The 13172-nt window shown below is 35.3% G+C and overlaps 2 protein-coding genes and 1 pseudogene across 2 annotated transcripts; all 3 read left to right on the top strand.

The window, feature by feature from the left end:
* The first annotated feature begins 492 nt into the window (after positions 1–492).
* On the top strand, positions 493–1640 carry LOC136799002 (mesoderm-specific transcript protein pseudogene; annotated as a pseudogene).
* A 6752-nt stretch (positions 1641–8392) lies between these two features.
* On the top strand, positions 8393–9964 carry LOC136799015 (mesoderm-specific transcript protein-like). The gene has a single exon (XM_067055698.1). The coding sequence runs from the start codon at positions 8502–8504 to the stop codon at positions 9603–9605; it is 1104 nt and encodes a 367-aa protein (XP_066911799.1). The 5' UTR covers positions 8393–8501; the 3' UTR covers positions 9606–9964.
* Positions 9965–10623: 659 nt separating this feature from the next.
* Positions 10624–12119, top strand: LOC136799027 (5-formyltetrahydrofolate cyclo-ligase-like). The gene has a single exon (XM_067055709.1). It carries the CDS (start codon positions 10689–10691, stop codon positions 11283–11285), a length of 597 nt encoding a protein of 198 aa, XP_066911810.1. The 5' UTR covers positions 10624–10688; the 3' UTR covers positions 11286–12119.
* Positions 12120–13172: the final 1053 nt, after the last annotated feature.

Consider the following 13172-nt stretch of genomic DNA (forward strand, 5'->3'; position numbering starts at 1 on the left):
TTATAGTATTAAGAAAAAAAGTAATGACAGAAGTTAGAGAATTAAAATACTCCTTTACAGCCTAGTTTGTTTTACAATTTGCAGCGGTCGAAATTAAGTCCAAGTAAGCTGGGATCCTATATTTACTATCAACACTCATTTGTTTCGAGCTATCAAGTTTCGAAACTTTTGATTTTATAGAAAGCATCTTTAAATAACTTGATTATATAGTTTGACAGCGCGATAATCTATGATATAGGCGAAGCTGTTTACTTGCTGGATGTAAATGCAATTTATATAAGGTTTGAATGATGTTTTTGTTATCTTTCTTTTATTAGATTAAATTAATAACTATACCGTTTCTTGTTTGACCTTGCTTTCTATGATGTAAGACAGCAGAAAAAAGGATTGAAAGGTCAACAGCCAATCGAACGTGTTTTGATGATTGACTCGGTTTGGTTATTATAAATTGTGTGGAGAACATACTACAGACTTTTGAAGGTACACATCTAAACTTCGTATAAATTGAAAACAGGATTCAGTCAATTTTAAAACAAGATTAAAGCTTTGGCCAACTTTGGAGAATCAAAGTATTTAACCATGTTCAAGAGCAAATCAACATTGGTCCATTTTGTAATTATTTTGATATGTTTGGTGTTATACTATCTAAATAAACCTTTACCGAATTTATCGCCACAAGTGAGAGATTGGTTTAACAAGGGACAAATCTTCAAATATAATGATACTTTTGATATCTTTTATTATGATAGTGGAGTTAATACTGAAAATAAGGATGGTCCTATTTTATTGGTTATTCATGGATTCCCAGCTAATTCATTCATCTGGCGTGACTTAGTTCCTGAGTTCAAAACTAAATTCTCTCGAGTTGTTATCCCCGATTTAATGGGATTGGGTTTCAGTGATAAACCGATCGGATATCGGTACACAATGATGGAACAATCACGGATGCTGGTGCAATTGTTGACACAGTTGAATTTGACCGATATCCATGTTGTTGCACATGATTATGGAGTCAGTATAGGTCAAGAATTGATACACCAAGTGAACCAGGGTTCACCAGAAATCATGGTCAAAAGTATTTGTTTTTTGAACGGTGGTTTAGTACCATCTCGTCATAACATTCTTTTCATACAGAAACTTTTCTCCTCGCCAACCTTCAAAAAGATTATGCCTTACCTGTTAACATACCCTATCTACAAGAACCGCTTGTCAAGTATATTTGGACCACACACACGTCCGTCCGACACCCAACTCGAAGATATTTGGGCCATTATGCTACACAAAAACGGACATATTGCTATACCTGATATTTTCACATATCTCTTTGAGCGAAAAGCAAACGAGATGAGATGGTTAAGTGCTTTACAAGAAACCAAAGTCCCAGTGCATTTAGTGTACGGGCCTGAAGACCCAGTTAATACACCTGATGGTTTTCTGAAAACATACAAAGAGTTGATACCGAATTCTTCGGTCACCGTTTTAGATAATGTCGGACATTATCCTCAAGTGGAGGACCCTGACGGTTTTATTGCATCCTATATGCGATTTTTAAAGAAAGTAAGGATGTAAGAATTTAGGTGTTGTTTTTTTTATATTTTATATTATTTTAGCACCAGACAGTTTTAAGCCGATGCTAATGGGCAGATAATCAATCTTTTTTTTGTAAAATGAATCGAAATGTTTCGATTATCTGCTTTGTACATAATTTTAGATGGACGCATGAGTGGCGTAAGTAGGGTTTTTGTTTGAAATGTTTTTGAATCGAAGTCCAAATGAAGGCATTCCTACCTTTATCATAGTTCGTATGAAAAAATATGATCTGGAAGTCTATCTGTCAAGAATATGTTCAAATAAGCCGATCATCGGTTCTTTAGATGATATTATTTTGGATACTAGACCTTTTCATAAATTACTTTACGAACATCACTTGCTTCGTTTTGAAATTATTGATTAAATCCCAGCGGATTTTATTAAAACAACTTCCTATTCATAAAAAAAATCAGTCTCTAGAGACATAATAACCATGGTAATTGTTTGAATACGAGGCTAGTGATGTTTGTGACGTAATTTATGAAAAGGTCTATTTAGTGTGGAATGTGTGTGCCGAACTTGACTCTGGCTTCTGAGATTTCCAAGATTCATTAAAGCGCATGTGTAAGAGCAGAGATTTTCACCACAGCCTGTATAACAGACTGTCGGCTCTTTAGACGATTTCAAACCAAACATTATCCCGATTCTTCATATCTTTTTCTTCGAAGTTGAAATTAACGAAATCTTGTCGGAAAATGCTCTTTTGACTTAAGGAAATTAAATTCAAGAAGAAAAAACGTTTGTTTTCCTTTAATCGCATTTTCTTGTTTTAATATAGGCTTAGGATCCCATAAATTATCTATTCAAAAACCGATGGTCGCATAATTTGAACAACATCGTAGACTGTCCTGACCCGTTCTTCCTTATTAAGATTTCATTATAAATATAGATCATTATAGATCGATCAGAGCTCTCCCTATACTTTCGTCGAATTCTTCAATAGATTTTTTTTACGTTTTTACGAATCATGTTGTATAATTTGAGAAAAGAAAAACTTTTGACACATTTTTTACTCGCTTTGAAATTCTCTGTCTAACACCCCCCTGACTAAAAGTAAAATGCTCCCCAGAGCACTTTTATTCGTGTATTGTATCTTGCAGGTACACGCCTTTATATACCCTGGACCAAGTTTCTCAATCCCGGCTAAGCCAAATCTTTGATCGGAGTTTTTTGAAAAGTGGTACTCTAATGGCGGCACTACTCAATAGCGGTGTAAATGCATCGAGAGCACAGCGCTAGATCTACTTTCCCTCGAAAACTTTTGAAGATATAGTGCCGTTAGACGTTAATTTTCAACACTGCAATGGCTTCTTTACGGGTACCAATTCACAAAAAACTTCGATCAAAGATGGAAGATATGGCTTGGTCCAGGGATATATAAAGGTCAGTGGTACATGCTTTATCGTATGAACCAGTAAATTTAGATTCTGTTCACGCAGTGTTCACAATAATCGTAGATTCTTTTTCACTACCTTATGGAAAATACTCTCATGGGAATTGATAATGTTATGTCATGGTTACCGAATACACACGCTTTAATATTCTTAAACACCCTCTGTATCACTGACCCATTTGAGAATAAGATCTAACAATTTTTGCAAACACCTCCTTCTCACAGACCCACTGGAAAAATTGACCAAAATATCGTCCCCATTGGAAAATTATCCTCCAATTTTTGCCCCCGCTGAAAATAATCAAATAAACTAATCCTCCCTGCAAAATATTATGCTAATTTCTCCACTGAATTTTCTGACTTGAAAACAAAAGAATTGAAATCCCCAGCCATAGAAAATATGGAAATATCAATCCCCATTGAGCTTCAGTCCGTTATTTTTATCCCCACTGCCTGAACAAATCCTACCGGGTCTGTCAAAACATTTAAGTCTTTGAACGAGAATCTTGAGGAGTTAATTTTCAGTGGGTCTAAGGAAAGTGTTTGTAATTTCAGCGAGTTTTGTTTTAGTTTTTTTTTCCGAGGGGTTAGGACCAAGCATCGTCTACCTATATTTTCTTTTTCCAGGGGAGAAATGAAAGTTAGTTAATATTCTAAGGGAGGGGCAAAGGAAAGTTCTGGAATTTCTAGGTACTTTAATTTAATTTTCCAGGGGTTTAAAAGTTATTTAAAAAATTTGAAGGGCGTAAAAGAGTCTCAATGGGCTTTTCCAGAAAAAAAACGTTTACCCCCTGTTGAGGAGGTCCATCCCTCTGGCTGGAAATGCTGTAACCACCCTGGAATTCTGAATTTTAGTAGGATTTAAAAAGCTACCCCCATGGAATTCCAGTTATTTTTGACCAATTTTTGTATCTCCCTATGGAATTCCGCCACATATCAAACCTTACCCCCTAGGAACGGAAATGGACCTCCTCAAGGGAGCCCAATTTACTTCGTTCACTCTCACTTTTAGCCATTGAGGAGAATTTTAGCAAAGGGAATAGAAAATTTCTGTCCAAACGTTCTTTCCATTTTTCCTGGGGAAATTGCTGCATTTTCGAGAATTTCTTTTGGATCGAAAAGGTCTGTCTACCCCATGTATGAATATAAAATTGAACTTATTACAGTTGCCACTCTTTAATTCGATTTTCATCGAATAGTAGAGTGTCTTTTATGGGAGTTTCTTGTTGACGGTGACTTTCAATATCATCGGATAATGGAGCGTATCGAATAGAAGAACGTCGAATTAGAGAGTGTCAACGGTAGATTACCTCTCTTGCAAAATGTGAAAGTTAAATATTTAGGCAAAGCAAGCTGCGCATCGTCTTTTTGACTGATTTTCATTGCCAATACAATTTGATTTGATAGCCATTGTCAAGGATCAGTATTATTTGAGCTTTACTTAAAGGGTTGTAATAAGCTAAAGCAATAGACAGGGTCGTTATTAATAGGTGGTTTTTAAAAAATAATGGCGGTTGAACGGCTTTTTTCCGTAGAAAATTCATTTTTGTTATCATTCGTAATACAGTTGACCACCTGAACCTACCTATAGAAAGGGATTGCGAATAAGTTTGAATCTTGGAAACTTAATAAGCCGGAGGGGGAATGTCCTGGCTAAAAAAATTTCGAAAAATTAATTAATGGGGCACGCTTATTAGGTACCCGAGAGTTAGTGTACTTAATTTGGCGGATGACGGATGGCAGACTTTGTATGATTTGGCGGGGATTTAATTTGGCGGAGCCATTAAAGTGTGAAGGCAGGCCTATATAGGGAGTATATCTATAGAGGTCGGTCATTTAGACTAACAGATACAATACCACGACTGAAAAAGCTGAGGACTGTATTAACCTTTCCAGCGCGCAACTTTTTAAATTTTCACGCTGTCATCGCGCAACATTTTTTCAGAAAATAGACATGTTCGGTTATTTTATCATAACTCAAGAACTAGGAATCTTTAGAAAAAAAGTAAGGTATCCCTGAAAAGCTAATTAAATTCTACAACTTTTAGACTAAGTACCAATCCAAATAAAATATTCCAACAAAAATGGTAGTATCACGTAAACCACAGTTTTTTTTCACGTTTTGCGGCAATGTCACTTTTTTTGCATTTTTCACTTCTAGAGCAAAAAAAAGTGGGTGGAAGTTAATTAAAAGATCTGTCTTTGGCTATTTATCAATCTATACATCATTTTGAAGTAATATACCAAAAATCAGCATCCAGAAAAATCTGTATGTGTCACACCAGCCACCCAAATATCGGTCACTTTTTACCAAAAATCACGATTTTCGACTAAAAAAATCCAATATATACAATTTTGAAGTATTTTGATGATAATGTGTTTCCAGAAGCAGCTACAACATCAAAAATGGTGTAAAAGTATTCCCCCACTATCTAAGCAACACTTTCAGTCAGTATTCTTAGCTCCTGAAGCTTTTGAAGGGTATCGGCTACCGTGAAACTAGATGGCATAGTCGGCGACAGTTGCAAAGTTCCAAAAACCGTAAGCCTTTTGAGGCAAACTCATTGCTATCAAATCTGGTCATAATAATTCCATGTGGCTGTTATGTGGTTCCTGCCATCATTTTGATCCATATTAGCTGTAATCAGGACATCGTTACGATAGCCAAGAATTTCGGGGATCGATCGACCGTCACTGGTGGAGTGGAAGAAGTAGTGCAATTCAACATAAATCCAGGCTTTTCAAATTCTTTGGTGCTCCTTTGAAATATATGAGGTGTAGAAAACACTTTTGCATTGAATTTGTCCACTTTCCATGTTCCAACCTGAAGAAAAAGTAAAAAGTACTGTAAGTTTGGGTCGACCCTGATGGTTTGTCGAGAAAAGTGGTCAAAATGACAAATAAATGGAATTTTTATGCTAAAAACAAAACAAAAAATATAAGATATACTTACTGGATGTTTTGCCATTGTAAAAACAATGTTACCATGAAGAAAAGTGGCCTAAAACAGTCAAAAAATCCAAGAACTTTAGCAGTAAGTTTGAAAAACCCATTTCTTGGTCGCCATCTTGATTCAGTGTTTTTCTCTACCTTTTCTCCTAAATCTGCTGCCTCACCACGTGATCAAAACATTACATCACCATATATCAAAAGAAAGCTTAGAACCTCTACTTTCCGTTTCTCTTCTTCTACGGCTAGCGAAGAAGCCAATGGGAGAAATATAGCTTAGAAGATCACTATGTCAAAAAAAACGACTATACACGTCTGCCGGAACGTATGCTCGACGTGTATGCACGTCTGCCGGGCTGAAAAGGTTAAGAGTTTTCATCCGTCCAAGTATTGGGATTGGCTTTTGATTTCACTTTGCGACGTAAGGTGGTCGTTAACAAACTTTTTGAAAATGTCAAAAAATATTCAAATTGAAATATCTCAAAATGTATAAATGATATATTGTTGAAATTTTGTATGATGATACTTCATTATTATCTTGATCTAAAAATAGAAAAAAAAGTTAGACATTTCAAAAACGGGGGTCATGACGTCATTTCTAAAATTAGATATCAAAATCTTGTGGCAGAAGAATCTCAACAACCAGATGGAGTTAGATTTTGATATTTGGCAGTTATGTTACAATATTGACCTACTGTGTTTTGAGTGAAAATTTTTTTTTTTTAAATCAAAAACCGGGGGTAAAAACGCAAAAAACTGTTTTTTTTAATTTTGAAATCAACAAAACATTTTTTGAAAAATCTGTTTCACTCAAAACACCCCTTGCACTAAGAGAAAGCTGTGTACAAAATTCCAAGTAAATCGGACCAGTCAATCCTGAGATTCTTCCGCCACAAGATTGAAAACCCCCGGTTTTGCTGTTTTGCGCAAACTGGCCTTAAAACTATTTTTTGCTGTAGAAAGAGGAAAAAAAGCTTTCAATATGGGATTTTTGACAGATTTCAGTTGAACTTGATGCACTGATCCAATTTTCACCTTAAGAAAGAAAGTAAAGCCATTTTCTTTTGCATGTCTCAGCAAATTTATGGTGTCGCGCAGAACCCTGATGAGATTACCGCAAACATACAAAAAAGTTGCGTAAACCTTACTTTTGCTTGCGAAAAAGCTTAAATTTGGTGAAAAGTGATTGAAAAGTATTCCCTAACCCTTTCATTGGTTAAAGTAACACATTTCACTGTAACAAAGCAAAATTTTTATCCCTATTACTTGAAATACAAGCTGCGCTCAAGTCTAATAAAGAGCACTTTCACTTTCACTTTTGCGAAAACCCCAAAATACACCAAAATCAACTATATCACTATCAAAATCCAACTAAATGTGTATGGATAGCTTCAAGAAGAAGTTATGGACGTTTTAAACAATAAATTATCAATTAAATAACTAAAAAGAGAGAGAAAACAGAAGAAACATATACACGTACCTGTCACACATTGTGTGGCGCTGAAATTTGATCCCAATGGGAAGGAAATTAGAAAGTTTATCAAGTAAAAATGTTCCTTGGAGTTTTGAGAAGCTCTTTATATAAAAAGGAAGCATCAAACCATCACTTACTACAAGAAAATAAGCCATGAAACAGCCATTTTCCCAGCCATTCCCTTTACCAAAAATCCACACTTGAAATTTGACAAGATTCAAGATGGCGGGTTTGTTTTGATTGTCATAAATCCGGAACTATTAACAGTACCGGTGTAAAATTTTCCGGGAATGTTCTTTGTGGCTCTAAGTAGCGACAGTAAAAATTTGGAGTCGCTCCAAGAACCAGAAGGGCTTATATTGCGATTTTCGTGACGGGCGACGGGGTGGGCGTTTGGGGCGGACCACAAAATCTGCTCAGGTACGTGTTCTAAAGACCTAAAGTTTTCGACTTTCCTCTTCTTTATATGAAATAAAACTTCGGGATATTGTTTAGCAAGGTTCAAACTTTAATTTAAACCCAAAATTGAAAAATCGACCCGAAAAAGATGATCCTATCTCAGAAGTGTTAACGACCACCGTAAAGACGGTTTCTATTTGAACGTGTCATGACAACAATTATTGTGAACGTTGATTAAATATTTACGGAAAGCCTTTTAGATGTCAGCACGAAACAGATATTTGTGAGAAGTGTTGTTGAAAATCTATGATATCTATGATTTATTTCTGGCACTTTTTAAACTGTCAGCGCATCGTACATCGCCTTTGCCTTTGAAAATGCCCTTGAATTTTGATTTTTTTCCTTTAATCATTATTTTGCTTATGATAGAAAATTCTTCTTTTTTTCTGGTGGGGGGGGTGGTTTGAATGATACTCTGTACCAGAGTATCTTACGTACAACGTAGCGTAGTGCAATGAATTTTTGAAATTTCTGTTCGCCCCAGGAAGCAAAATGGAACAATCTTAAAATTCAAACTCTAAACATAAATCGTTCTTAAATTTGTATTTTTTTTCTTCAGATCAAATCAATAACAAAAATAAAGAATAAAAAAAGTAAAACGAAAATATTCACTCAAACCAAGCCCATGTATCAAAGATGAACAACAATAGTAGCAGGCGTCGTAAAAATCCAAAATCACCTCAAAGACACGTCACCTTTGAAGATGGAGTCATTGAAAAAGACAAATCCACCTTCACGCCTCGTCAATTCTTTACACAACATTCACGAAAATTATTAGTTTTAATCTTATTCACTGGAATTGTATATCTTTTATTTGTACCGCCACCCAAGTTTTCACAAGAGGTGCAATTCTGGCATGATAGTAGTTATTTGTACAAATTCGGACAGTTCGATATTCATTTTCATGATATCCCGAGAATCAAGAAACCGGTTTCTTTAAATCCCGTTTTATTGATTTTACACGGATTTCCAACAAGCAGTTACGATTGGCGTGACTTGGTACCTAAATTTCACAAGAAATTTGGGCGAGTTATTATCCCCGATTTTCTTGGATTTGGTTTCAGTGATAAACCGAAAAAGCACGTTTATTCTATAATGGAACAAGCTGAAATGGTAGAAAGCTTACTTAAGTATTTAAACATCACTGAAGTTCATATGCTATCGCATGATTATGGTGATACAGTACTTCAAGAACTTTTAGCCCGAACCAATGATCCAAGTTACAATCTGAAATTCAAGATTCAAAGTATTTGCCTGACAAACGGTGGCATAATACCTTCCCAACATAAACCATTATTAATACAAAGCTTATTGGTGAAACCTGTTCTTCGTTCCATTTTACCGTACCTGACAACCCGCTTTATATTCGCTTCACGTTTTAGTTCAGTATTTGCACCAGATAGAACTCCCAGCAGCCGACTACTGGATGACTTCTACGCTATCATTTCGTACAAAGGTGGGAATCTCGTTTCGCCTGCTATTTTACGGTATATTGCCGAGAGACATGACCACGAAGAACGATGGGTTGGAGCCTTACAGGAAACAAAAATCCCGATTCATTTGATATACGGACCTTTAGATCCGATTAATACTCCGGACGGATTTCTAAAAACTTACGAAGAGTTAGTTCCGCATTCTACGGTATCCGTATTAGAGGGTATTGGACATTATCCTCAACTTGAGGCACCAACTGGTTTTGTTAAAGCTTACGAGAAATTTTTGAAACAAATTAATATCTAATGACAATATTTTACACGTATAATGTATTAATGTAAGAATTTTGAATTTGTAATTTTCGAGCTTGATTTTTGAATTAATAATTTGAAATTTTACAGAATTTTTTGGACCATTTGTTTTGTAACTATCAATAAGCTACTTAATATTTATGATTTTCTGTTTCTTTTTATATTTTATAGTCTTTATTTAGTCTGTGGGGATGATAATTTTATAGGGTTGAAATTCTTAATTTTTAATTTTCAATATTTAATGCAATTTATCTTCTAATATTTTCTTCGAATTTTCTGAATTTTTTTATAGCTAGTGAAATTTTTAAGTACGCTTCAAGGTAATCAATATACATCTTCAAGATAATACTAAATTATCCATTAAATAGTTTACCTTTGACACTGTCACATTATCCTCTTTTCATAACTTTTGAACTACTATAGGTGTACTTTCAGTTGTAACTTTCACGAGCAGAAACTTTCGCAAGATCGAAAATTCGCGAAATTTACGACATTTATTTTCGTGAATTTGAGAAAAAATATTTTTTGCGTCCATTAACTTTCACGAATTGGGTAATAAAAATGAGTATTTTCACACGAAATACGACTTAGAAGTAATAAATGCTTTCTGAATTTGATTAAAACTGGTATTCTATCACTTTAATGAGGCTTTTAAATGCTACAAATAATAGTTTTTATTTTGATTTCGAAGCTTTACAGATTTACTACTTTTTGGATAATTTTTCACGAGCATAAACTTTCGCGAATTACCTCCTAAAGAATTTTCAAAGGCATTTACTTTCACAAACAAGGCCAAAATTCGCAAAAGTCGCGAAAGTTTTTGCTCGGGACAGTTTGTACGCCTAAAGTAGTTCTCTATTGCCTTTATCCTCTTCCTATGTAGGTATTTCTTTCATCTACTCATGTATTTTATAGGCACCCTATTTTTGTTCGTCGTTTTTCAAAAAAGTTCCTTGGGTAAACTCATGACAGAAATTTTCTCTAAAAATATTGTATACAGTACACGAAATATAATCTTTACTTTTTTATTGTAGTTAAAGATTAAAAATTGAAATCAAATATATATCAACGGAAAAATATGTCCGCAACTCGAAGCTTACAATCCGCAAAGCAAGCACTTCGGAAAGATCTTAAAGCTCGATTACGAAAAATGACTAAAGAGGAGCGCATCAACCAATCAAAAACGATCTTCGAAAAACTCACTTCGACAGAGGTGTTCAAGAAAAGTCGAACACTTTCATTATACCTTAGTATGTCATCAGAAGTCCATACAAACGATATACTTATGCATTGTTTCGATACCGGTAAAAAATGTTATATTCCCCATTACACAGAAGATTATATGAAAATGGTTTTCATCAAAGACAAGGCTGATTATGATAGTTTGCCTTTAACAGCCTGGAACATCAAACAACCAGCCGACGATGATGATCAAAGACTAGATATTATGGATAAAGGCAATTTAGATTTAATTATAGTTCCTGGTCTGGGTTTTACACGCTCTGGTTTGAGACTTGGGCGTGGCAAGGGATATTATGATAATTATTTTCGAAAATATGAAGAGAAATTTGGACAGAAACCTTATCTTATTGGTTTAGCGTATTCATGTCAAATGGTTGAAGATTTGCCGGCAGACCAATTTGATATCCCGCTGGATCAAGTTTTATTTCCGTAATATTTCGCCTAAAACTCTAACCCGAAAGATGTAAAGACGAATCAAGGGAATAAATTTTTGTTGACCTAGAAAAATCTACCCTAGCAGTTGGGTTGGTCAAAATCAAAATTTACATTCATTTTAGATATTAAAAAGTCATCAACCACTAGGCCGCTAGCATCCTCTCGGCCTTCGGCCTCTGAAAATTTTGAAATTTTGAAATTTATGTATCTCTGAAAACCAGATGAATTCATTATGTCGTGCGGATGCAGTCTAGAGTGAGACGTTACTGGAGAATTCAGGCTGAGTACTTGTTTAAAGCTTATCCCTCAAAGAGTAAAGTTTGGTATCTTTCTGCAATGTTTTTGTTGTTTTTTGTGAAAGAGGCCAGTAGCGTAGACTTAAGGGGAGCGCAAAATATATGTAGGAGAGCACATTTTTATAACATAGTACTCTTAGGTTCCAAATAAAAAAATTTTCAAAGAATTAACAAGCGGGGGGGGCCGTTTATTTGGAACCTAAGAGTAATTATATTTTTATGTTATAAATAGATAATTACAGTGTCATAAAAATCTGCTCTCATACACAAATTTTGCGCCCCTCCTGTCTACGCCATAGCGTCAGCCCCCACCCTAAATTTTTCCCAAAAGAGGAGGGGGCTGGAAGTACACCACTTTTTTTGGGGGACCTATGTACTTGGGGGGAGCTAAAATCTTATCACTTAAAGTGGTGGCTAAAATAATTCAGCTTGATAGTTGGCTACAATTACTCAAATTGAAACTCATGAATCTGAAAAATTTTCCCCTGCGGCGCAATATTTTTGTAAAAAGTGTGCACAATTATTTATCTTAAACTTCTAACTGAATGCAATTTACATTGGAAAAACCTTCTTCACTGGATCAATTTTTTTAAAGTGTCTACGGTCAAAAGTCCTGGGGGCTAACGAAAAATTCATAAATCTTTGGGGGGGGCTTAAAATTCAGGGGGGACCTAATTTTTGCCTGGGATCTAAACCCAGGCTGACGCTATGTACGCTACTGGAGGCTGCTTTCAATTCCAAGATATTGATGTGCAACTCTCTCTACTTTCCACTGACCTCCTGTCGAAGCCTTCCCACATTTTGCTCCCCTCCCCTTGGAGGCCTTTAACTGCAGCGGAGCTGATTATTAGATCTGGGGGCTCGATTATTATGAGTTTCCCATTCAAGAGTTTCAGGTTTGCCCTCCACCATGTCAATTCCTTCTTTGCTAGGGGGAGTTACCAGGCCTCGTAATTCTGGACAGTTTAGGGTTTCAGTTAGCATTTTACCATGCATTGTGCAAATATCAGGCGAAATTTTCGACATACATGTTTTTTCTTTTATAAGCATTGCACTTATAAGCATATCTAGGCTCAGATATGGGGAAAAATTAAGCATATGGCCTGCATTACTTGAGCCTACGAAAAATGTTTTTTTCCTGATTTCGGCTTTTTTTGGCTGGAATTTTACGGATTTTCAGTATTTCCCTAAATTTATGTTTTAGATTTAAGCATCCCCTCAAGCATTTTTCAGCCTTATTAAGCTTTCGACCTAAGCATCTCTGAGCCTGTTTTCGGATTTTTGTATGCTTATAAAAAAAAACATGTAGTCGTTTTGTTTATTTCTGCTTTAGAAGTGAAAAAACATAGCCTGCGTTCCGTAGTCGTAAGTGTGATTCTCAGCGATATAAAATTCTGGTATAGAATGCTAAGCAACCCCAGGGCTGACCCGAAAATTGGAGTTGGAGTATTCTGGGAAACTTTATTTTGATACATTTTGTACTTTTTTTTAGAGTGTAGAAAAAGAGAGAAGATATTGATACTTTTAGATACTTGTACATAAAAAAAATTTGAAAAATATTTTCGCCAAACAAAGTTGTGCTACAAAGA

The sequence above is a fragment of the Clytia hemisphaerica genome, unplaced genomic scaffold (assembly GCF_902728285.1).
Source record: "Clytia hemisphaerica strain Z4C2 unplaced genomic scaffold, Clytia hemisphaerica genome assembly, whole genome shotgun sequence".
In the NCBI taxonomy this organism is placed as follows: domain Eukaryota; kingdom Metazoa; phylum Cnidaria; class Hydrozoa; order Leptothecata; family Clytiidae; genus Clytia; species Clytia hemisphaerica.

What these genes read in the sequence shown, in the direction of transcription:
- LOC136799015 (XM_067055698.1), top strand. Translation starts at nt 8,502, where the DNA reads ATGAACAACAATAGTAGCAGGCGTCGTAAAAATCCAAAATCACCTCAA.
- LOC136799027 (XM_067055709.1), top strand. Translation starts at nt 10,689, where the DNA reads ATGTCCGCAACTCGAAGCTTACAATCCGCAAAGCAAGCACTTCGGAAA.